General features: G+C 45.1%; 1 protein-coding gene across 1 annotated transcript in view; it reads right to left on the bottom strand.

Moving 5' to 3' along the window:
- TSPAN33 (tetraspanin 33) overlaps positions 1-23,165 on the bottom strand; it is a 54,651-nt gene extending 31,486 nt beyond the window's left edge. Inside the window, exons 1-2 of the mRNA XM_040343243.1 lie at positions 22,626-23,165; positions 622-679 (exon numbers count right to left, since the gene is read on the bottom strand). Of these exons, the coding sequence (XP_040199177.1) occupies positions 622-679; positions 22,626-22,727 (160 nt within the window). The 5' untranslated portion in view covers positions 22,728-23,165. The remainder of the gene's footprint in view (positions 1-621; positions 680-22,625) is intronic.
- Positions 23,166-26,963: the final 3,798 nt, after the last annotated feature.

Genomic DNA, 26,963 nt, shown 5'->3' with positions numbered 1-26,963 from the left:
GTAATCTTACTAAGTGTGAATGAGCCTGTAGAGCAACAACAAGTGGTAACACATTGGGGTTGATTTACGAAAGGCAAAATAGACTGTGCACTTTGCAAAGTTGCTCCTGAGCTTAGTAAATGAGTAGAAGCTCTGCTGACTTCCATCATCCAATCATGTGCAAGCATTCATATTTTCTTTGCACATGATTGGGTATTCTTTGCAAAGTGAAGATTTACCTCATTTACTAAGCTCTGTACTTTGCACAGTCTATTTGCCTTTTGTAAATCAACTCCATTATGGCCAATCAGCTCTCATTATTTTGTCCACTTTAACTTGCCGAAAGGTTTTTTCTTACCCGTTGGCATCGGTTTATATACTCTTTAACTGTACCTCAATAGAAGCAAATGCGGGATTAAGGTTTTATAAATATTTTCTGCATGAGTATTCAGAAAAAAAAGCAAAGGGTTACTGATCCAGCTTCATGACATCAACCCCAGTTTCCTGTTTTAAAGACATGCAGGCTTCATATAAACAAAGAGATAATATCATAGTAAAATTTCACTGTGTGTGTCCATCAAGAGCTTCGCAGTGAATGCAAGAAACATGAAAAGAAAACATTCTGAAGTCTCCTCCACTCACCAGCATGTTTCAAGAGTCTAGCATACACTCCAATTCCCACCATCACCAGAGATATGCCCTAGAAATGCAGGAATAAAGTATAAATTAATACAATTACTACTCAACTTTAACATTGCAATCAAAACTAAATATAGACTTCATATTTCTCAAAAAAAATAAAAATAATAGCATGTAAACCAAGTCTCACTAAATGAGTCTAAAATGATTTTAAGATGTACATGTATTTAGGGCTGGATGTAAGTTAATATTTATAAACCTGTTTTTATGTACCATATATACTCGAGTATAAGCCAAGTTTTTCAGCACATTTTTTTGTGCTGAAAATGCCCCCCTCGGTTTATACTCGATTCACCTTTTTGCTCCTAATCTCCCGGATTTTGGAGACCCGGTACCAAACTTGGCACACATGTAGCCCCACTCTTCCTCTACAAGCAGGGCTCAAGTCCTGCGGGAAGGCGTGGGAACAGAGTCCCTGCACTTTTTTCACAGCAGGAACTTAGTTCCCTTTGCAGGACTAGAGCAGCCTCGAGCAACCGAGCCAATCCTTCACTAAGCGGCGATGCCCAGCTCGAGTCACTGTCAGGGGTTATCGTGGGATTTGCTTAAAGTGGAGTTCCACCCATAAATATAACATTACATCAGTAGTTTTAAAAAAATGTCATTAGTCCTTTAAGAACATTTTTTTTTTTGTTATGCCTTCAAAGTGTTGTTGCTAGGCAGAATAGTTAATCTTCCCACTTCCTGCACCTAGCTTCCTAACCTACACCGCACAGACTCCTGGGAATGTAGTGGGTGTAACTTTCCAGGAGTCTGTGCAATCCCCAGTCTCGAAGAATCATGTGACTTGGACAGTACAGGTGCTGAAACCTGATCTGAAACCTATTACACTGCTTGTGCAGCACTGAGCATGTGCGAGATCTGCAAGGCTGAAATCCAGGAAGTCATACAGTCTGGCTTCATGATGCCCACACTTAAGATGGCCCCAGTCAATTTCTATTTTATAAAGTGTCTAAATGCTGTAACAACCTAACAAAATGGACCTTAGTTTACAGACTAACTTTACTAGAATACATTAAGCTTGTGTATTACAGGGGTATTTATATTTAAAAAGTGAAATTGTGGCCGGAAACTCCGCTTTAAGTTCTTTCTATATCCCACGATAACTCGCGGCAGACCTCCGCAATGTCTCCTGGGAACAATGAGAAAAGCTCCCAGGAGACATTGCGGCATCGAGGAAGTGACGGAATATCCACACACTACCCAATGAATCCACATACAGGAAGCGGCCAGTAACATAAAGGATTACTAAGGTACAGTGGATCGAAAAAAAAAACAAAAAAAACATGCGGTTTAGTAATGAGTAATTTAGTAAATGAGCGTATCATTTTTTTTTTTTTGGTGGGGGAGTGGATCTTGGGTGGGAGTTCCCACACTTTTTCCCCCAGGACTTGACCCCTGTCTACAAGTGTGCAAAGTTAGTTGTCTGGGGGACCTACGGCCAGGGAGCACTGATTTTTCAAAGCCGGGCACCCCTTCCATAGACTCCCATGTTAAACATCAGTCTAGTCATGGACACAGTGAGGCATGGGCACAGTGAGGCATGCACATGGACACAGTGAGGCAAAGCGAGGCACAGTGAGGCATGCAGATGGACACCCTAGGTCAATAGGTTTTCCCATTTTTTTGTGGTAAAATTAGGTGCCTCGGCTTATATTTGGTTCTGCTTATACTCGAGTATATACGGTATGTTTTATGAGTGTAATTATATTTCCATAGGGGCAGCCATATGTGTTAATTACCGTATTTATCGGCATATACCACGCACAGGCGTATAACACGCACCTTAATTTTAAGAGGGAAGTTTCAGGAAAAAAAATACAATTTTAAATAAAGAACTTTGAAGCAAAATAAGGGTCATTGCCCATTAATGCAGCTTGATCAATGCCTATCCGCAGCCTCACAATTGCCCATCAATGCCCATCTGCCGCCTCACCATTGCTCATGAATGCAGCTTGATTAATGCCCATCTGCAGCCTCCCCATTGCCATGAATGCAGCCTGATCAATGCCTATCTCAGGGAGGGGGGTGGGATGAGCGCCGTCAGAATACATACAAGCGAGGTTCTCCTGTTTACTCGGAGGCCTCTTTTATACAAAGTCCCGCCTCCCTGACCGACTTCTATGACAGACTTGCTGTGGGGGCACTGGACGGGGTGGGAGGGAGGTGCCAAGAGCAGCGAAGAGGGACCTATGAAGAGGAGGAGCTGTGCTGCTCTGTGCAAAACCACTGCAACAGAGAAGGTAAGTATAACATGTTTATTATTTAAACATTTACATTTTTTTAAACTAGATTTTACAATCACTTTAAACCTTAGAATTATGGGAGTCAGTTTTAAATGACTTTGAGAATTGTTGACCTTTGTCAAGAGAACTGCATTCCTCATTTTAATGAGTCTGCAGGATTCATTGCATAGCTCAGAGGAAAGCATTGCATATTACAATAAGTATGACATTGACCAGGAAGTCACAATGTTTTATTGTGCTAAATGTATTTGTATGATTAGACCCTTCAGCAAAAACATTCACTTCTTGTCTCTGCTAGCCCATGACAGTGATATGAATTTAGAAAACACGAGTTAAAAACGTGATGTTTTGAATGTAAAACTAAATATACCGACAAGTAGAAAGATGAGACAAGCTGAACATTATTCCATTTTCTGATTCAGCCCTGGTTCACACTGATGCATTGCGGGAAACGCACAAGATTAGCTGCATTTCCCCCGCATCGCACTGCAAAGAAATTGCACGGCGTCCAATCGATCTGCTGCGGGTGTCAATGTTCGATCAACAAAACCCCGAAAGAGATTGCAAAATGCACTGCAACTACCAGAATCGTACTGCATGGGTGAGAACACCCATGCGATGCAATTCAGGTGTAGGGCGGGGGAAGGGCCCAGCACCATTTTGGTGCTCAGTGTTACCTGAAATAAAAGACATTGATGAAAGTATAACTGGCCTTTCTTCTGTAAAGAGAAGTTTCAACAATACAGACAACTGGCCACTGTCCTCACCTATAACTGGCCTTTGCGGCAAGGAGCACATTTCCAGTCAACTAAGGCCCCTTTCAGACTGGGGCGGGAGCTGCGGTGGTGGTATAACGCCGCTAAAAATAGCGGCGCTATACCGCCGGAATTGCCGCTGGTATCAGCCGCTAGCGGTGCAGTATTAACCCCCGCTAGCGGCCGATAAAGAGTTAATACCGCCCGCAATGCGCCTCTATAGAGGCGCATTGCGGGCGGTATTGCCGCGGTTTCCCATTGTTTTCAATGGGAAGGAGCGGTGAAGGAGCGGTATACATGCCGCTCCTCTCACCGCTCCAAAGATGCTGCTGGCAGGAGATTTTTTTGTCTCCCGCCAGCGCATCGCCTCAGTGTGAAAGCCCTCGGGCTTTCACATTGAGTCTGCAGTGAAGGAGTTTTTCAGGCGCGATAGCAGCGCTATTTTTAGCGCTGTACCGCCTGAAAAACTCCTCAATGTGAAAGGGGCCTTACTGACCAGTCTGATAACAAACAGAATTGTCCTGTCTGATGCCGCGTACACACGATCATTTTTCGGCATGAAAAAAAAAAGTGTTTTTAAAAACGTCATTTAAAATTATCCTGTGTGGGCTGCACATCGTTTTTCAGTTTCTGAAAAACGACAAAAAAAAATTCGAACACGCTGCATTTTTTAACGTCGTTTTAAAAAATTTCGTTTTTCGGGTTGTAAAAAATGATCGTGTGTGGGCTAAAACTACGTTTTAAACCCGCGCATGCTCAGAAGCAAGTTATGAGACGGGAGCGCTCGTTCTGGTAAAACTACCGTTCATAATGGAGTAAGCACATTCAGCTGTAAAAGACAAAAAAGCGCAAATCGTCTTTTACTAACAAGGAATCAGCTAAAAGCAGCCCAAAGGCGAAAAAAACTTCCCTTTAGAGTGCCGTTGTACGTGTTGTATGTCACCGCGCTTTGTTCATCATTTTTCAAAAACTATGGTGTGTGGGCAACGTCGTTTTTAATAATGAAGTTGGAAAAACTTTGTTTTTTGAACATGCTGAAAAATTACATTTTTTTTCCATACCGAAAAGTGATCGTGTGTACGCGGCATTAAGGTTTGACCTCATATTAGATGGTTTTGGTAAACCTGAAGAGAAAAACCTGCAAGAAAACTGATAGTGTGTATGGGGCTTGAGAATTTATGGATCAATCTGCAATCCTGTAGTAAATCAGTCTGATAAATTGTTTCAATGCTCCTGCTTTGCAATGCCTTGCAGCAAGATGAATTCATACTAGGACAAGCCCAAATGTAAACACTGCAATGTGTGAGCGGCACTACAATACTACAGATGGTAGGCCCCTTGTAATATACCTATACTCCTACTAATATTAAACAAATTGCAAAAAAGTTATTTTAACAAAAGCAAATGGAGTATCACTCTACTTCCAAGACAATGGAATATGGACTCTGGGGAGTAAAGACAAGTCAATGAGAATCACATGGGTATCACTTACACCTCTCCTCACGATCGTTCATTTGATAGCGTACTCTGTTCTCCAACAACCACTAAAGAGCTTGAAACATTCCTAAAGGGCTTTAACACAATTCAGCCCGCTCCTCTAACAAACACAGCGACACGGCCCTTTCCAGACCAAGTCGATTAAACCGTGAATTTGGAAACCTCACACCTTTTCCTCAAAGTAAAGAAAGGTAAATAAAAGGACCATGTATAGAGGGCCACAGTAAACAAAACTAAAAACAATCAGGTACACTTCTTATTTTTATCACCTCAGCTTGTAGAAATACTAAGATCTGTTAATGTCTTCATATTTAAGACCAAGGTTCCCTAAACTTTCCAGTAAGAGGGCAACAAGGGCCGGATTCCAGACCAGGCCAGGCCTCGGGGCGGCAGTGGGTGCAGGGGCGGCACTGCGGCTGAGAGGAGAGGACACTTTTACTTTCATATCGGGAGTTCCCCCCTGTCATGCAGATGGTGAGAAGAGAAAAAACAGAGGGAAGAGGAGGTGAGATAGTTCTTGGCAGCAGCAACCCCCCTCCCGGTTCTCAATGTCATTTTCGGCAGCAGCACCCCCCAATGCTCAATGTCATTTTTGGCAGCAACACCCCCCCCGCTTCTCAGTGTCCTGCCGAAAAAGTCCCCCGGCGGATAATATCCCCCCTGTACTGCGCAGGCGGGGGCGGCATTGAAGGACCTGGCCTTGGGACGGCAAAGGGAGTAAATCCGGGCCTGAGGGCAACACTGTAAAATGTCTAAATATTCGTGGGCAGAAAATTGGTTTTATAATTGAATGAATAAAATGCATGAATTTAATAAATAAACAAGAAATAACTTATATCATACGCCCCATAACATCAGAAAACCTCACTTACATAAGAGGGCTTGCACATCAGAGCCCCACCTTGCATACAAGATCCCCTTCTTCCACATCAGAGCCCCTTCTTCCACATTAGAGACCCCTTCCTGCACATCAGATCCCCCATCTTGCACATCAGAGCCCTCTTCTTGCAAACTAGAGCCCCCCTTGCATATAAGGCCCCCCTACCTGGACATCAGATCCCCAATCTTGAACATCAGAGCCCCTCCTTGCATATAATATCCCCCTTCCTGCACATCAGATCCCCCTTCTTTCTCATCAGAGCCCCTTCTTGCACATCAGTTCCCCCATCTTGTACATCAGAGCCCCCATCTTGCACACTAGAGCTCCCCTTCCTGCACATCAGATCCCCAATCTTGCACATCAGAGCCCCTTCTTGCATATAATATCCCCCTTCCTGCACATCAGATTCCCCTTCTTGCTCATCAGAGCCCCTTCTTGCACATCAGATCCCCCTTCTTGCACATCAGATCCCCCTTCTTGCACATCAGATCCCCAGCTTGCATATAAGGTCCCCCCTTCTTGCACATCAGATCCCCAGCTTGCATATAAGGTTCCCCACTTCTTGCACATCAGAGCCCCTTCTTGCATATAATACAGAATACTTTATTAATCCCAAAGGGAAATTTTAAGATCTTGCATATAAGATGTGGCCCACAGGCCATAGTTTGAAGACTCATTTTAAACCAAACAAATAAATTACAATGTTGTTCTATACTAGAACGCCCAATAAGCCAGTAAAGGTTTTTCATTTTATTCAACATTTGTTGAAGGTGGTGGGTGGGTGCTGCATTCAACAGATGCAGTCACTGCTTGGGTTATAAAGATAGCCGTGGGTGCTGACTGTCAAAATACAATAGCTGGCTGGTAAGGATCCTTCATCCATGTTGTTTAGCATGCATAGAGATTTCTATTAGATTTCTCTTCTACAAACCACAGGGAATGAGAAAAATCTACATGTGTTTGAATAGCTTAAAGCAGGGTTTGACAAATTTGCTTTGAATCTAGGAGCCAGCTAAAAAAGTTAGGAGCCAGGAACGCGCCCCGTCCCGCCGAGCTCGCGCGCAGAAGCGACCTCATATGTAAGTAGCGCCGGCATATAAAAAAAAAAACGATGTTCAAACAACACATGGGAGGTATCGCCGCGATTGGTAAAGCGGGAGAAATAATTCTAGCCCTAGACCTCCTCTGTAACTCAAAAGATGCAACCTGTAGATTTTTTTTAAACGTCGCCTATAGAGATTTTTAAGGGTAAAAGTTTGTCGCCGTTCCACGAGCGGACGCAATTTTGAAGCATGACATGTTGGGTATCTATTTACTTGGTGTAACATTATCTTTCACAATATAAAAAAAAAATTGAGCTAACTTTACTGTTGCCCTATTTTTTTATAAAAAAAAAGTGTATTTTTCCCAAAAAAGTGCGCTTGTAAGTGCGCTGCGCAAATACGGTGTGACAGAAAGTATTGCAACGACCGCCATTTTATTCTCTAGGGCAGGGATTCTGCCCTAGGTGCTCAATCCTGATCCAAACAAAGTAGTATACAGCTAGCTCACAGCTGAAGTCACAGGGGAGCTGGTTTAAAAGTTAAATTCTGATCATGTCCACAGAGGCAATAAAAAATTAAATGCAATATTGCTACTGAGTAGACAATTGTAACAAATGTTACAAAAAACATTTGAATGAAAAGTATTATTGGAGATAAAACAAAAAAACTCAAAACAAAATTGACCTAATAACTAAAATCAAAGTCTTGTAGTTCAGTCTCTTAAACCACACTTGATACTATATGGGTTCAGGCTGCTGCCCATTCAATTCCATCTTGGGGGGGCCGGTGTCTTCAAAATGGTTTATTAAGTGGAAATATAATAAAAACACTTGAGGCAATGCATTGTACAAACATGTCAAGGTGGTATGCAGTCCTTCGCCCCAGGCAGATGGATGGCTTGAGTCGCTGACAGGTGAAATTGACAAACAGCTGGAGAGGCGAAGTTGGAGCTCTTGTGCAAAAGCAGGGAGCAATGCCGGCAGTGGAGCTGTGGAGGCAGAAGCAGCGGCCTGTCTGCTGTGTGATCCTGGTAAACCGGAATTGTACTGGAAACAACTACCATGTGGGGAGGACGTGACTGCCCAGACCATAAGAGCCCTCTGCACCAGATTTGGTGAACATAGGAGGAATGTAGAGGATGAAACTCCATAATACAATATTTCCAGACACTTCCATAGTATAAGAACAGTGACTCTTCCACGCTTAGAGTCACATCGATTCAATCTAAACCCATGACCCTAGATGAAGGTGGGAGGTTTAAGAAATGATGTGCCCATGAGAAATATTGGATCTTCGAACTGGGCAGCCACACACCTAATGGTCTCAATGAAGAATTGTGGAGTAAAACCATAATAGTAGCTCTTGGTGCTTTTCTCTCCTACTACAGTGACTTTTGGCATCCCTGATGGCCCTCCAGATGTAAGACATAGATAATTAGGCCTCATGCACACTGGGTGTCAAAAACACCACTTTTCACAAAGGCACTTACTGAAGTTTACAACCAAGGTCCCCAAGGTGGTCCAAAACGAGTTTAAGAATGTATATCAGCTTCAATAAGACCCTCAAATTCTCACCTTTCTAAATTGCCTACCCACTGTCCTCTTCATCCCAATAATTCATTGCCAAGTAAGCAACTTTCATCACCTGCCCTTACTACCATCAGTGGTAATTAACCACTTGGTGACCAGCTCATTGTAGCTTTATTGCGACAGGGTGGTTACTCTGCAACGAATCACATGTATATATGCGTGATTCTGTCCTTCCGGGTAGGGGGCATGCGCGTGTTTAGTAACACTTTAACTCATAAAATTACATCTTGTCACCCTCTAGTTCTGTATTCTCCAAGTGTTCACTAGCAACAGCAATGCCTTCAGCTCTGTAAACTGTTCTTGAGCAACTGTGTGTATACAAAAGTACAATGCAAAACCTAACAAGGAAACTTCACAAATACGGAGAGCGCTGAAATAGTTATTTATTTATTTGTTCGTTTAGTTTGCCAATTGTTAGTTATGATTGTCAAACTGCTATTTAGGAATATGTATCACTTTAGTATTTAAAAGTCACCATGGAAACATAATAACACATATAACATTTAGTGCATGTAAGAGCTTGCTACATATAATAATAATACATCCCGCTACAGCCCATTACAAAGCAACGTTCAATCTCTGCAGAGACAAGCTATGAAAACAGTGTGATAAACCTATCCCAATGTGATCAATCGAATTCCAAACAACAATCAACAATATATGAAATCCAATTCTAAAAAAACGATTCCAATGCAGTATTGTGTGTCTGCCTCTTTAAATGGAACGATCCGCTAATATAGATGCCAATAGATATAAAGATAAGGCACTTTCACACTTAAAGCGATAGTAAACCTCAGTGATACTGCACTGCATCTGAGCACCACAAACCAAAAATGCTATGAGACAACAAGCAGGAAGGCATATAACCAAATAAAAGAATACACCGGACACCAGGCTTGGATAAATTGGCCACTGCTCATTATTATTGGTTTAACCTCTTCACGCCTTGGGATTACAACCAATGCAGCTAAAAGACACTCGGCTGTTATCCCAAGGAGCGGGAGGGGGCATCCCCCCGCCCCTCCCACCGGGAGGCCCAACGACCAGTTGGCACTTCCACTGGCTGGCCGATGACTCAAACGAACCTAGAATCGGCTTTGATCGGGTCTCGGATCTAGTACTCCGGAAACAATGTCATGACATCACTTCCAGTTTACAGAAGAATTAAAGGTGCCAATTTTTTTTTCAAAACTGCTTTTAAAGTGGAGTTCCACCCAAAAATGGAACTTTCGCTTTTCGGAACCCTTTTCCCCCACCGGTGTCACATTTGGCACCTTTCAGGGGGAGGGGGGTGCAGATACCTGTCTAAGGTATTTGCACCCACTTCAGAGCATTGACTCCTGCGGCAGTCATGGCCCTACCTGCACCCCCCCCCCCGCTGTCTTCTGGGTAACACACTGTTCCCGGTAGAGAGCGGGGACCAGTGATGGTGCGCCGTGCTACTCGCGCATGCGCAGTAGGGAACCGGGCAGTGAACTTCCTGATTCCCTCACTGAAAATAGCGGCGGCAGCATCCGAGGACCGAGCGATTGCTCGACCTGATTTGCCGACATCGTGGGCGTGCTGGTCAGGTAAGTGTCCATTTTTTAAAAGTCAGCAGCTGCAGTATTTGTAGCTGCTGGCTTTTAAAAAAAAAAATTGGCGGAACCTCCGCTTTAAGCACAAAAGAGGGATTTGGGGTCTTATAGACCCAAGATCCCTCCATAAAGAGTACCTGTAAAGACTATTACTATCACAAGGGATGTTTATATTCCTTGTAACAGCATTAAAAATGATCAGATTTTTTTTTAACCACTTAAGCCCCGGACCTTTAGGCAGCTAAATGCCCAGGCCAGGTTTTGCGATTCGGCATTGCGTCGCTTTAACAGACAATTGCGCGGTCGTGCGACGTGGCTCCCAAACAAAATTGGTGTCCTTTTTTCCCCACAAATAGAGCTTTCTTTTGGTGGTATTTGATCACCTCTGCGGTTTTTATTTTTTGCGCTATAAACAAAAATAGAGCGACAATTTTGAAAAAAATGCAATATTTTTTACTTTTTGCTATAATAAATATCCCCCAAAAACATATATAATTTTTTTTTTCCTCAGTTTAGGCCGATACATATTCTTCTACCTATTTTTGGTAAAAAAAATCGCAATAAGCGTTTATCGATTGGTTTGCGCAAAATTTATAGCGTTTACAAAATAGGGGATAGTTGTATTGCATTTTTACAAAAAATATTTTTTTTACTACCATTTAGCGGCGATCAGCGATATTTTTCGTGACTGCGACCTTATGGCGGACACTTCGGACAATTTTGACACATTTTTGGGACCATTGTCATTATCAAAGCAAAAAATGCATTTAAATTGCATTGTTTATTGTGAAAATGACAGTTGCAGTTTGGGAGTTAACCACAGGGGGCGCTGTAGGAGTTAGGGTTCACCTAGTGTGTGTTTACAACTGTAGGGGGGTGTGGCTGTAGGACTGACGTCATCGATCGAGTCTCCCTTATAAAAGGGATCACTCGATCGATACGCCGCCACAGTGAAACACAGGGAAGCCGTGTTTACATACGGCTCTCCCCGTTCTTCAGCTCCGGGGAGCGATCGCGACGGAGCGGCTATAAACGAATAGCCGCGCCGTCGTCCCGGATCGCTCCCCGAGGTAAGCCGCCCGCAGCGGAGGGGGTCCCGATCGGACCCCCCACCCGCTAGAAGGCAGGGACGTATATATACACCCATCTGCCTGTCCGTGCCATTTTGCGGACGTAAATAGTCGTGCGGCGGGCGTTAAGTGGTTAAAGAAACAGTGTAAAAAAATTAAATAAATAATATATATATATATTTTTTTAAAGCGCCCGTCCCTCCATGCTCATAAGTTGCACCCCCAAATATAGACAGTGATTAACCACTTAAGGACCGCCTAACGCCAATATACGTCGGCAGAATGGCATGGCTGGGCACAGGCACGTATCTGTACGTCGCCTTTAAGAGCCCAGCTGTGGGTCACGCACGCAACTCGGTCCGAAGCTCCGTGACTGCGCCCGCGGGACCCGCAAACCCGTTTGCCGCCTGTGTCCCACGATCGGGTCACAGGAGCTGAAGAACGGGGAGAGTTGTGTGTAAACACACCTTCCCCGTTCTTCTGTGTGGCAGTGTCACTGATCTTCTGTTCCGTTATAGGGAACAACAATCAGTGACATCACACCTACACAGCCACGCCCCCCTACAGTAACAATCACTCCCTTAGGGCACACTTAACCCCTTAGTGCCCCCTAGTGGTTAACCCCTTCACTGCCATTGTCATTTTCACAGTAATCAGTGCATTTTTATAGCACTTTTCGCTGTGAAAATGACAATGGTCCCAAAAATGTGTCAAACGTGTCCGATGTGCCCGCCATAATGTCGCAGTCACGAAAAAAATCACTGATCGCTGCCATTACTAGTAAAAAAAATATTAATAAAAATGCCATAAAACTTTCCCCTATTTTGTAAATGCTATAACTTTTGCGCAAACCAATCAATAAACGCTTATTGCGATTTATATTACCAAAAGTAAGTAGAAGAATATGAAAGGGTGGTGGTGACTGCGCTGTCTAACTAAAATAAACAAAAAAGCGATAAGGGCCCACCAAGTGGGTAAATTGACCACTAGGGGCGGTAACCTCTATTGGATAAATTAAGGTGTACAGGGTGTACCCAAGAAAATATTAACAACAGTGTGAACACTTTGCATAGGCCCTAAACAATCTTAAGGCAAAGCAAAACAATATACAAGTGAAACAATATAAATGTGAAATGAGTCTAGTGAGTCAACGTCCATGTGAAGTAAAACACACGAGTGTAAAATTAAACGTATCTGGAGATACGTTGTTGTAAGTCCTTTCTGAATCCGGCCCATAGTATTTTTTTCAAAATTGTCGCTCTATTTTTGTTTAAAACGCAAAACATAAAAACCGCAGAGGTGATCAAATACCACCAAAATGACGCCAATTTTGTTTGGAAACCACGTTGCACGACCGTGCAATTGTCAATTAAAGCGACTCAGTGCGGAATCGCAAAAAGGGGCAAGGTCCTTAACCTGCATAATGGTCCAGGTCTTAAGTGGTTAAACCACACATGTGAGGTATCGCAAGTTTAGGAGATATTCACAGTGCCAATAGGTAAGCTTTATTATAGGCTTACCTGTAGGTACAAGTGGTAAAACTGAGTTTACTACGGTACCACCTTAGTTGTCATATTCTTTAAAGTGGTTGTAAACCCTTACAGACCACTTATACCTACAGGTAAGCCTAGATTAAGGCTTACCTGTAGGTGCAACAAATATCTCCTAAACCTACACGGTAGGGTTGTCCCGATACCACTTTTTTGAGACCGAGTACAAGTACCGATACTTTTTTTCAAGTACTCGCCAATACCGAATACCGATATTTTTTTTTAATGTCATGTGACAGTGGCAGTATTTTTTTTTTTTTTTTACTATTTTATTTTACTCTTTTTTGAGGGGGGGTGGATTATCAGTGTGTGTGTTTTTTTTATTATTAATATATTTTACATATTTTTTATTTTTTTTATTATTTATTGCATTTTTTTTTTTATCAGCCCTGTTGGGGGTCTTTGGTGAGATGTCAGGGGTCGTAACAGACCTCTGACATCTCCTCTTTGAGACAAAGAAAGGGACTAAGGACACAGATTCCCCAGTCCCTTTCTCTGCAGCCTCAGTTAAAATGAATGGAGAAGCTCCTCTCCATTCATAAACTGAGCATCGTAAACACAGGTTACGATGCTCAGTTATGTGAATGGACAGAGTCAGTGATCACTGACTCTGTCCATTCGGAAAAGGTAGGAGCTGGAAATTAGCGGCTCCTACCTCCGGCACGGAGGGGGGAGAAGACGGCACGGAGGGGGCAGCACACGGAGCGCAGGGGGGGGGGGGAAGGAGAAGGCAGCACACGGAGCATGGCGGGGGGGGGGGAAGAAGGAGAAGGCAGCACACGGAGCACGGGGGAAGGAGAAGGCAGCACACGGAGCGCGGCGGCGGGGAAGAAGGAGAAGGCAGCACACGAAGCACGGCAGGGGGGGAATAAGGAGAAGGCAGCACACGAAGCACGGCAGGGGGGGAAGAAGGAGAAGGCAGCACACGAAGCACGGCGGGGGGGGGGGGAGAAAGAGAAGGCAGCACACGGAGCAAGGGGGGAGGAGAAGGAGAAGGCAGCACACGGAGCACGGCGGGGGGGGGGGGGGAGACAAGGCAGCACACGGAGCACGGGGGGAGGAGAAGGAGAAGGCAGCACACGGAGCACGGCGGGGGGGGGGGGCGGGGGGGACGAAGGAGAAGGCAGCACACGGAGCACGGGGGGGGGGGAGACAGCACGGAGAAGACTTGCAACTCCCCTACCGCACCGATCACCCTGACTGCCCAGGTATCGGGTGAGGCATCGGAGCATTTCCCCCGAGTACAAGTACTCTGGGAAATGCTTGGTATCGATACCGATACTAGTATCGGTATCGGGACATCCCTACTACACGGTTTAGGAGATATTTATATCTATATAACGGCGCAGGCGCACTGAGCGTGCCGTTAATGAATGGTACATGCCGTTAGTGGCCACCTATTGGCGCATGCGCAGGAGTGACGTCATTGCGGCTCCAGCCAGTCACAGCTGTAATGATGTGTATGCTTTATGTTATAATTTAAGTTCAATTGTTATACCCAGTTCCTTATCATGTTAGGAAACAGTTAACAGTTTTGGTCATGTGATCTGGGGGTGGGGATCTGTGGTTAGTTCTCTCATTATGAGTTTGTTCAAATCACGTGGGTCAATGCATATACGAATTGCACCTGTGTTCTTCTTCTCCACCACAACCATAGAACTGACCCATTCCGATGGTTCCGTGACGGATACATCATTAGAGGAACCGCGTGACAAGAATGGGCCAGTTCTATGGTTGTGGTGGAGAAGAACACAGGTGCAATTCGTATATGCATTGACCCACGTGATTTGAACAAACTCCCCACCATAGAGGATATATCGCACAAGCTAGTAGGAGCAACAGTATTCAGTGTACTAGACGCCCATTCTGGTTACTGGCAATTGCGTCTTGATGAAGCCAGCAGTTACTTGACCACTTTTAACTCCCCTTCGGGTCGATGGCGCTTCACAAGGGTACCTTTCGGCATAGCATCTGCACAGGAAATATTTCAAAATAAATCACACAAATTGATCGCCGGTCTACAGGGTGTTGAAGTAATAGTTGATGATTTGCTGATCTATGGAAAGGAACAAATGGAACATGACAAAAACCTTACTGCTTTGTTCAATCGGTGTCGTGAGAAGAATCTCACACTCAATCCAAACAAAATACAAATTGGGGTAGAAGAAGCTACATATTTTGGACACCTACTAACCAAAGAGGGTCTGAAGCCTGATCCAAAGAAGATTACAGCATTTCTTAACATGAAAGCCCCAACCTCCAGAAAGGAGCTGGAGACGTCACTAGGTATTTCCAACTATCTATCCAAATTGCCTCAGGGCCTTGCTCAACAGATAGCAGCGCTACGTACACTGCTACAGAAGGATGCCGTTTGGTGTTGGGATGCAAACATGGAAAAGACTTGACAAATTGAAAAAACTGATCACTAAGGCCCAGATTCTCGTAGATCGCCGCATCTCTGCGGCGGCGTAACGTATCTCATTTTACGGGCAAGTGCTTGATTCACAAAGCACTTGCCTGTAAAGTTGCGGCGGCGTAGCGTAAATCCCCCGGCGCAAGCCGGCCTAATTCAAATGATCCGGGTAGGGGGCGTGGATCATTTAAATTAGGCGCGTTCCCGCTCCGAACATACTGCGCATGCGCCGTCCCTAAAATTTCCCGACGTGCATTGCGCTAAATGACGTTGCAAAGACGTCATTGGTTTTGACGTGAACGTAAATGGCGTCCAGCCCTATTCACGGAGGACTTACGCAAACGACGTAAATTTTCAAATTTCGACGCGGGAACGACGGCCATACTTAACATTGACTGCGCCTCATATACACAGGGGCAACTTTACGCGTCGCAAATCGTAACTTCACTGCGTCAACCGTGCGTACGTTCAGGAATTTGCATATTTTGCTAATTTGCATACTCGATCGGGAAAACGTCGGAGGCGACACCTAGCGGCGGAAAAAAAAATTGCATTTAAGATCCGACAGCGTAAGAGCCTTACGCCTGTCTAATCTAATGGTTATCTATGCGTAACTGATTCTAAGAATCAGTCGCATAGATACGACGGCCCAGATTAGGACTTACGACGGCGCATACTAGCTATGCATACTAGCTCATTATGTCTTTGTCTTGTAGAGAATTTATTTTTTTACTTTCGTTACAGAGGGTTTACTTCCTCTTTAACATTAAAGTGGATGTAAACCCCAATTTTTTTTATTTTTAATGTCACAATGTAGAGTATAGGATTTCCTATCATCTGGGCCCAGTCTTGACACACAGAGTTAATCCAGCTCTGAGCAATCCTCTTTTATTGTTCAGTGAAAATTAACAGACTTCCAGATAAAAACCTGTCTAAATAAAAAGTCCTTTCCTCCCTCCTTGCTTTGAGTGATAGGTTATTTACATATCTAGCTTGGACATGTTTATCATATGTTATGTTATGTTTATCATAATATGAGGTGATCCACAGTATAAAAAGTGAGAAATCCACCCCTCCCCCACATAACACATCCTGGTAAAATACAATGAACTGTGATTCACCTCATATTATGATAAACATAACATAACATATGATAAACATGTCCAAGATAGATATGTAAATAACCTGTCACTCAAAGCAAGGAGAGAGAAAAGGACTTTTTATTTAGACAGGTTTTTATCTGGAAGTCTGTTAATTTTCACTGAATAATAAACGAGGATTGCTCAGAGCTGCATTAACTATGTGTGTCAAGACTGGGCACAGATGATAGGAAATCTTATACTCTACATTGTGACATCAAAAAAACAAACGACAAAGTTAAATTGCAAGTGCAATAATCTGAAACGGAAATTAAAGTGGAGTTTCACTCAAAAGTGGAACTTCCGCTTATCAGGTACCTGTTTTTGACAGGTTCTCCCTTCACCACTTCTGGAGATGGCGCCGCGCCGCCATCCCTAGGAAGTTCGGCGCCCCTTCTACTTTCTCCACCGGGTTTATTAGAAAGCGCAGTGCACCTGGTTTCCCTTACCAGGAATGGCGGGAGCAGCACCCGACAGCCGATCCGACAATCGGCTGGGGTGCCGACATTGCAGGAATGCTGGGCAGGTAAGTGAGCTAATATTAAAAGTCAGCAGTCGGAACACCTCTTTAATATCTTTAAAGTCCATTAGCGTGAAAATCCCAGCACCATAGTGTGTTATAAAAGTATCCAATTCTTCACTATGAGCAGTTAGTCCACAATTCTTCACCACTTGTGCTCAAAAGGCTAAAGTGCCCACTCACCAGAGCTTTGTGAGCCCTTATTACAGATGGTCAAATAGCGCTTGTGTCATCCAAAAAAGTTCCTCTTTCAGGCTCCACCCTGATCCTTATATTCTAAAAATGTGCTTGTACTCATATGGTGAAAAATACCAAATGGAAGCCTCATGGTGTAATATTTATTATAAAATAAGAAGGAAAAGAATAAAACTCACATGGTACAGTGCCTATATACCACCACCAGTGTATACAGCTTGTGATAAATCAACCCACCTGCAGCATCTCTCTCACAGATCGGCATGCGTTCCAAGCCTCGATTTCAATCTGGATGTGACGTCATACCGCCACTACCGGGCCTTACTTTGACGCCAAAGCATTTTCTACTCCCAATGACCACATTCCGGCCCCCAGAGTGACTGAAGGACAGTAAACTGGCCCTTTGTTTAGAAAGTTTGGAGACCCCTGTATTAACCACTTCCCGCCCACCCTAAATGTACTGCATACGTTGCTGTCTACTTCCGGGTCTAGGGTGCGCATGTGTGCACCCAGGGCCGTTTGAAGGAATTTGGGGGCCCCAAGCAAAATGGGGGCCCCAAGCACCCCCCTGCGCACGCAAAGCCTACGTTTTTTTACACCCATGTTCTTACTCCCCCCCCCAGTCCCTATGTTTTTCTATTCTCACCTCCCCTTCTTCCCTGTAGGCTGCCGCTGTAGTGTGTCCGAGCTCCTCTGCCTCCTGTCAGTCCGGTGTTCTATCAGTATGGGTCCCCAGTCCCCTATCAGATAGTGCCCTGGCCGGGTACCGTGCGGTACAGGAGATTCAGTTTCATGTGTTCCCGGCCGGACTGACAGGAAATGCGCACTCAGTGTGCACTTCCTGTCAGTCTGGCCGGGAACAGGAAACTGAATCTCCTGTACCGTGCGCAGTACCTGGTCAGACTAACAGGACTCCAAGAGGCAGGAAGAGGAGCTCGGCCACGCTACAGCCTAGGAAGGGGGTGTTGGGGGCCCCAGACCAGCTTGGGGCCCCAAGCAATTGTTTGTTTCCCGCCGATTCACAGCCGGGACCTGCTGATCAGCTGTGTACAATCACAGCCCAGAGCTCTGTGTTGGTAAACAACACAGAGCTCTGTACAGAGGGAGCGATCTGTCAGTTTCTCATCCCTACTTTGCAAAACTGAGAGGTCTTTAGTGAAAAGCAGCGCACTGTACACAAATTACACATAGTTAGGCACACATTTAACCCCTTGGTGGCCCCTAGATGTTAACCCCTTCCCAGTCAGTGTCATTAGTACAGTGACAGTGTATAGTATTATCACTGATTACTGTATTATTGTCACTGGTGATGTCAGTGGCAGTTAGTCAGTCCCCTCTAGCATCAGTTATGCCGCTTATACACGATTGGGCTTTTGCCCGGCCAAATCACATCAGAATTCCGACAGAATTCCATTGGAGTAAAAAATCTAAACTCCGATGGAATTCATCGGAATTCCAAAGAAAAAACTCAGATGGGGCTACACACGATCGGAATATCTGATGGAAAAAGTCCGGAATATCTGATGGAAAAAGTAGTAAAAAAAAAAAAAAAAAAAAAAAAGGTAAAAAAAAAATGCAAACCAATCAATATACACTTATTGGTATTTTTTTTTGATCAAAAACATGTAGCAGAATACATTTTGGCCAAAGTGGATGAAGAAATTAGATTTTTTAAAAAAAAAATTGGGCTATGTTTCATAATAGAAACTAGAACATTTTGGGCCAGATTCTTGTAGAATCCGCGGCGGCGTAGCGTAAGCCATTTACACTATGCCGCCGCAAATTACTGGAGCAAGTGCCGTATTCTCCAAGCACTTGCTCCGTAATTTGCGGCGGCGTAGTGTAAATGGCCCGGCGTAAGGCCGCGTAATTCAAAGGGGGCGGCTTGTATTTAAATTAAGTGCGCCCCCGTGCCGATCAAACTGCGCATGCGCCGGGCGGAAAAATAGCCCAGTGCGCATGCTCCAGCTCACGACGGAAAACGTCAATGACGCCGACGTGAGCGTCATTGACGTAAAGTCGTATTCGCGGACGACTTAGGAAAACGATGTAAAAAGCCGACGCTGACCCGACGCCAAACTTAACATGGCATACGACGGACCTTCGTAAACTTACCCCTCATATAGCAGGGGCAAGTTTACACTTACGGAAACGTCGTAAATTCACGGCGTCGTCCGCGCGTACGTTCGGGAATCTCGCGTAAATAGCTAATTTGCATAGACGACGGGGAAAACGATGCGGCGACACCTAGCGGCGGGAAAAAAAATTGCATTTAAGATCTGACAGCGTAAGAGCCTTACGCCTGTCAGATCTAAGGGATATCTATGCGTAACTGATTCTAAGAATCAGTCGCATAGATACGACGGCCCAGATTAGGACTTACGATGGCGCAAATGGCGTTGCGCCGTCGTAAGCCCTTTGAGAATCTGGGCCTTTGTTTTATTTTTTTCCAAATTTTTGGTCTATTTTCCAAAAGGTAAATAAATACCACCACAAAGAAAGCTCTATTTATGAGAAAATAAAAAAAAGGACGTACATTTCGTTTGGGTACAGCGTTGCATGACCATGCAATTGCAAGTTAAAATAGCGCAGTGCTGAAAAGCAAAAAATGTTCCGGTCATGAAGGGGGTAAAACCTTCTGGAGCTGTAGTGGTTAAGCCTAGGTTCACACTAGATGTGGTGCGAATTCACTGCGGATTCAGCACTGCAAATAAATCGCAACCCGTCCATGCGAATCGATTGCGGAGTGTATATTGCGTTAACGACAATCGGTTTGCAAAATGCAGCGCGATTTGCAGAATCGGATCACATGGGTGTAAACACTCATGCGATCTGATTCTGGTGCGAACAAAAAAAAAGGGTCCTGCTTGAGTTTGGTGCGAATGCGGTGAGATTTGAGCCATGCAAATCCATTGCTCAAATCGCACTCCAGAGACCTGGCATGTAATTCGCACAGAAATGTGCTGCGATTCCTGTGCGAATTACATGCAGTGTCTCATACACGCCCTGCTCACCCCCCTCACCTGTTCCCCCGTAATAGAGAGCTGGAATTTTTTTCTGCAGTCGCTGTCACATAAAAAAATTGACATGGCTGTGTGGGGGCTCCGCCTACAAATCCGTGTCATTCCTTCACAGGGATCTGTGAATGAATGAACTACAAGTCCAGTCTGCCACCACAGCAGAAAGCCTTGTAGTTCTCAATGTACTAAGAGTGATCAGCATGCTTGTAGTCCGCTCTCTCTTCCTCCAGCTTTGTAACTGAAAGCGGGTAGGACAGAAAGCTGGAGGGCGCTTCTGCAGGAGTCTGACATTGCACCCGCGATCCACTGATTGCATCTCCAATGCTTTGCAGGCTCGTTTAGGATAAATTAATACATGCAATTTTTTTTCTGCAAAAATATGTGCATTTCTTTTTTCCTTAAAGGGGTGTTCCAGCCTTTTTTTAAGCTTATTAAAAGTCAGCAGCTACAAAAAGTGTAGCTACTGGCTTTTAATAAACAGACACTTACCTGCTCCACGGTTCCAGCGACGCGCCGGCCAGGGCTCCGCTCCTCACCCCCCCCTCGCCGGCCGGCGTCTTCATTCCTAGTGTGGGCACCCGGCAGTGACAGCTTTCGGCTTCACGGCCGGGCACCCACTGCGCATGCGCGAGCGGCACTGCGCATGCGCGAGCGCCGACGTCCGATCTGACAGGCGCTCGCCTACAGGGAGGGGCTGCAATAAGGCGATTAAGCTATTCGCCTTACCAGCCCCTCGGCGGAAGGAGGAAGTGGGACAGGAAGTCCCACTCCTCCTGAAGCCCCCACTCCCCCCCCCCCAAAAGATTACATGCCAAATGTGGCATGTAAGGGGGCAAGGAGTGGATTAAGCAGAAGTTCCATTTTTAGGCTTTAAAAGCCTAGGTTCTCACAAAATACTGTGTGTGATACCCACCGCATTCTTGTGCAATTTCTGTGCGTCACGATTTGAGCTATACATTTTGTTTGGCTCCAATCGCATCCGCACCAAAATGGTGCAGGACCTTTTTTTTCCCCCCACTTCAGAATGCCATTGCAATAGGTGTTTACACCCATGTGATGTGATTTCTGGCAATCGCCCTGCGTTTTGCAATCTGTTTTGGTATGCCGGTATTCTAACATTGACACCCTCAGCAGATGGCATGGACGCCGTGCGATTGCTTTGGAGTGCGATGAGGGAAACGCAGCGAATGTTGTGAGTTTCCCACGTCACATCAGTCACATCACCAGGGCTAAAGGTGGACTTATCCTTAACCCTAGGTTCACATCTATGCGGCTGAGCTTGTATGCATTTTCCCGGAGCGTTTTTTGTTTTTAATGTGTTTTTGCATGCAGGTCTCATGCATTTTGCGTCCCCCCCTCTTTAAACACGCTGTATATAACTGGTTGCTAAAGAGGGGGAGTCATGAATGTAAAAAATAAAATAAAATTGGCAGCAAAAAAAAAAAATTGTAAAAAAAGCAGCTTGGGGTCTCCCCCCAGGTCCATACCAGGGCCAAAATGTAACTAAAAAATGGCATGGGGTCCCCCCCCCCAAAGTCCATACCAGACCCCTGTCCAAGCATGCAGCCTGGCAGGTCTGGAATGGGAGGGGAACACACGAGCAAGCAATCCCCCCCAATTCTAAACCATATCAGGCCGCATGCCGTCAATTTGGGGGGTGGTGGTTTTTTTTTCTTCTAAAAATGGTTTCTTCTCCCTCTGCTGTCTTCTCCCTCCAATGTTTCTTCTCCCTTTCCGGTGATGTCTTCTTCCACTGCCCGCTAAAGATTAAAAAAAAAAACAGGGTCTTCCTCGCTAGCTGCATCCGTTGTGTCGTATCCCGCTGTCTGACAGTTCTTATATAGCCATGGGGCGTGGCCATCTGGTGATGTCACCCGGAGATCCTGCCCCTTGTGACGTCACATGCCAGGGGGCCAGGATCTGGAGGACCCCCTGGTTAAAGGGGGCTTCCAGATTTGGATAAGCCCCCTGCCCTCAGACCCCCACAACCACCGGCCAGGGTTGTCGGGAAAAGGCCCTTGTCTCCATTAACATGCCCCTGCCCCAAAGCACCACCCCCCAATGTTGAGGGCATGTGGCCTGTTATGGTTCAGGAGGGGGGGGGGGCGCTTGTCCCCTCCCTTTCCTGAGGATAAAGCTTGGAGTGACACGGCGGTCAGGCGTGAACGGGCAGCACAGAATATAATGGGATGTTTGGGAAGCGCCCTTCCAATCGCTCAGGTGTGATCGGGGTCGTCATACTCATTGACTTATATATGTACCTACCTCTAATAACTGTAGATCGCACTTCTATTGAAAACACCTAAAAAATGAATGTGTTCATAGGAAGCCCTTGCAATGGTCCCCACCCTGCAGACAGTGACACAGCAGCCTCCGGATCAGTGACATGGGACAGGGGCGATCTGTGGCTGGAAGGGGCGGTAGGTGGCCCCGGTAATGTACACATCACTCACCCAGAAGAGCATGTTGAAGAAGAAGAGCAGATACTTCACCACCGGGCTGACGAACGAGAAGTCCTCCCCGAGGACGTTGGTTGCTGCTGATCTCCTGGCCATGGCCGGTCCCGTGCGATCCGCTCCTATGGAATGTGATCAGTGTGTAGTACACAACACCCGGGGACATGTGTGTGCAGATCGGTGCCTGGCCGAGCACAGCGACCGCTAGTGTCCTTCTCCGGCCATGGATGATCCGTACATAGAGGAGCCCCGAGCACCCCGGACAGCCCTCCACACCACGGATAACGTGCGCACACCAGCCGACCACCTGTAGCTGATTGGATCCCCGGAATACAGCCTGAAAAGTGATTGGTGGCCGGGCCTGCCGCTCAGGAGGAGAGCCCACGGAAGGAATGAACACCTGTATGGGGCAGTGACTGTGACTGCTCGGCGGAGCGCTGGAGCGTGAAGAACACGACGGCCACAGACAGCGACATTCCATACAGTGACAGTCATAGAGGGTCAGAGTGACAGTCCATAGAGTGACAGCAGAGAGTCAGGGTGACAGTTCATATTGTGACAGCAGAGGGTCAGAGTGACAGTCCATATGGTGACAGCAAAAGAGCAGAGTGACAGTCCATAGAGTGACAGCAGAGGGTCAAACTGACAGTCCAAATAGTGACAGCACAGAGATCAGTGTGACAGTCCATATGGTGACAGCAAAACAGCAGAGTGACAGTCCATATGGTGACAGCAGACGATCTGTTTGACAGATCATATAGTGACAGCAGAGAGATCAGAGTGACAGTCCATATGGTGTCATCAGAGAATCAGAATGACAGATCATATAGTGACAGCAGAGAGATCAGAGTGACAGTGATCGAAGTGACAGTCCATATGGCTACAGCAGAGAGTCAGTCCGTATAGTTTCAGCAGAGGATCAGTGTGACAGTCCCTATGGTGACAGCAAAGGATCAGTGTAATAGTCCATATATAGTGACAGCAGAGAGTCAGAGTGACAGTCCATATGGTGACAGCAAAGGATCAGATTTACAGTCCATATGGTGACAGCAAGGGATTGATGTGACAGTCCATATGGTGACAGCAAAGGATCAGATTGACAGTCCATATGGTGACAGCAAGGGATTGATGTGACAGTCCATATGGTGACAGCAGAGGATCAGTGTGACAGTCCATATGGTGACAGCAGAGGATCAGTGTGACAGTCCATATGGTGACAGCAGAGGATTGGTGTGACAGTCCATATGGTGACAGCAGAGGATTGGTGTGACAGTCCATATGGTGACAGCAAAGGATTAGATTGTCAGTCCATATGGTGACAGTAGAGAGTCAGAGTGACAGATAATATGGTGACAGCAGAGGATCGGTGTGACAGTCCATACAGTGTAAGCAGAGGATCGATGTTACAATCCATATAATGATAGCAAAGGATCGTGTGACAGTCCATATAATGACAGCAGAGGATCGGTATGACAGTCCATATGGTAACAGCAGAGAGTCAGAGTGACAGTCCATATGGTGACAGCAGAGAGTCAGAGTAACAGATCATATGGTGACAGCAGAGGATTGGTGTGACAGTTCATATAATAACAACAGAGGATCGGTGTGACAGTCCATATGGTGACAGCAGAGGATTGGTTTGACAGTTCATATAATAACAGCAGAGGATCGGTGTGACAGTCCATATGGTGACAGCGGAGGATCGGTGTGACTGTCCATTTTGTGACAGTAGAGGATCAGTATGACAGTCTATATGGTGACAGTAGAGGACCTGTGTGACAGTCTATATGGTGACAGCAGAGGATCGGTGTGACAGTTGATATAATGACAGCAGAGAGATCAGATTAACAGTCCATATAATGACAGCAGAGGATCGGTGTGACAGTCCATATGGTGACAGCGGAGGATCGGTGTGACAGTCCATATGGTGACAGCAGAGGATCGGTGTGACTGTCCATTTTGTGACAGTAGAGGATCAGTATGACAGTCTATATGGTGACAGTAGAGGATCTGTGTGGCAGTCTATATGGTGACAGCAGAGGATCGGTGTGACAGTCCATATAATGACAGCAAAGGATGGGGATGACAGTCCATATAATGACAGCAGAGGATCGGTGTGACAGTCCATATAATGACAGCAGAGGATCGGGATGACAGTCCATATAATGACAGCAGAGGATCGGGATGACAGTCCATATAATGACAGCAGAGGATCGGTGTGACAGTCCATATAATGACAGCAAAGGATGGGGATGACAGTCCATATAATGACAGCAGAGGATCGGGATCACAGTCCATATAATGACAGCAGAGGATCGGTGTGACAGTCCATATAATGACAGCAAAGGATGGGGATGACAGTCCATATAATGACAGCAGAGGATCGGTGTGACAGTCCATATAATGACAGCAGAGGATGGGGATGACAGTCCATATAATGACAGCAGAGGATCGGTGTGACAGTCCATATAATGACAGCAGAGGATCGGTGTGACAGTCCATATACTGACAGCAGGGGGAAGATGCTGTCATACTGCTTGCTTTTTATATGGACTGAAAATAGATATTCTTTTCTCTGCAGTGCCCAATCTTTGAAGAATTCTTACTCCAGACACTACATAAGAATAAGTGTACAGTATGTGGATAGTGTGGATATGTGGATACTGTGGTTTGTTTTTCATAATAAAAGAAGCAATTCTCCCTTATTGTACACCCAAGGGCCCATTCACATGATCTGTATAAGGTTTTTGTAAGTTTATTGAAATGTCACAAAGTTGCATTTCATTCAGCTCTATGCACCACAGCACATTGGTAATCGCTGTAGTGCTTCACAATGAGCTGTATAAAAATGTAACCGGTTATACTTCTTTTCAGCATCCTGTAGTGTGCAGAATGTTGATGTGAACTGAAACAATATTAAGACAAATTTACTTGTCCATGCATTGGTATTGCATTGGCAATGTTGCCCAACACATGAGAAGGAGCCCTAAGCCCCCTTTCACACTTGTACGACTTCAAAGTCGCACGATTTTACCGCGATTTCGCAGCCGCGATTTTGCCGCGATTCGCGGCCGCAATTTCAATGAATGCCTGTGTAAGTGGCATCAAAATCGGACCAAAGTAGTGCAAGGACTACTTTGAAGTCGGCACTACTTAAAGTCGTGCCAGTATGAATGGTAGTCATTGGAAATCATGGAGAATGACTTGTCATACGATTTTGCCGTCCAAAATCGTGAGACAAGTCGTATAAGTGTGAAAGGGCCCTAAAAGATCACACCTGTAAAAACTGTTGGAACTAGAATTGTTACAATCCAATCAGATTGCAGCATTCATCTCTCCCTACATAGCAGGGGAGGGCCTTAGGCCTGGGGGGCAAGTCCAGTCAAGTGGCCCATAGAGCGTGGAAAAGTGATGGATCGAGGAAAACAGTCTAAGATTTTTCATGATCACAAGGGTGGGGGGTCCCAGATATATTTAAGTATTATTATGCAGTACATCTATCTAGATTAGTGGACTGGTGTAAACATGTTAGATCTAAGAGGTGGGTTGACATAGAACAACAGCTGAGCACAGTTCCTTTAGGTAGAGCACCTTGGTGCTATACAGTATTACCGGCTCCTCTTAAAAATCACCCTATAATTGGCACAACACTAAAAATTACTGCACGTATATGCCAAAACGGGAACTTTTCTACAGTGCGATCACCTTTGTTTCCCATATTGGGGAACCCAAGTTTTAGTCCGGGTAATGAAAGAGGATCTTTCCAGTTATTAATAGAGAAAGGAGTATATCAGGCCTCACATTTTATTATATCAGAAAACTGGCCATCGATTAAAACATTAATACAAATAGGAGGCCCTTTTGAAGTCAATATCTGGCAGGCGTTGCAATTAAGTAATTTTTTTAGATCATTAGGCCCGGGAAGTAATTTTCATCGTCAGTTAACAATCTTTGAGTCGTACTGTAATGATTTAGAACCACTAGCCCGAGGGATCTCTAAAATGTATGGACTATTAAATAAATTTAGGGAGGATCAGGAGATACCAGGCCTTAACAAATGGGAGAAGGACCTAGATAGGACCTTCTCTGCATTACAACGTAAACAGATTATCTTTTTGACTCTAAACTCTTCAATCTGTACACGAATTCAAGAATTAAACTATAAAATCTTGATGCAGTGGTACCATACTCCAGTACGACTCAAAAAATTCTGCAATGAAAATTCTGACAGATGTTGGAGATGTGGAGAAGAAAGCGGGACATTGATTCATATATTTTGGTTTTGTAAAAAAATAAGAGTTTATTGGTTGTCAATTATGAGAATCTTGCAAAAAA

The sequence above is a fragment of the Rana temporaria genome, chromosome 3, assembly GCF_905171775.1.
Source record: "Rana temporaria chromosome 3, aRanTem1.1, whole genome shotgun sequence".
Classification (NCBI taxonomy): Eukaryota; Metazoa; Chordata; class Amphibia; order Anura; family Ranidae; genus Rana; species Rana temporaria.
This window is presented reverse-complemented; position numbering and strand designations above follow the sequence as displayed.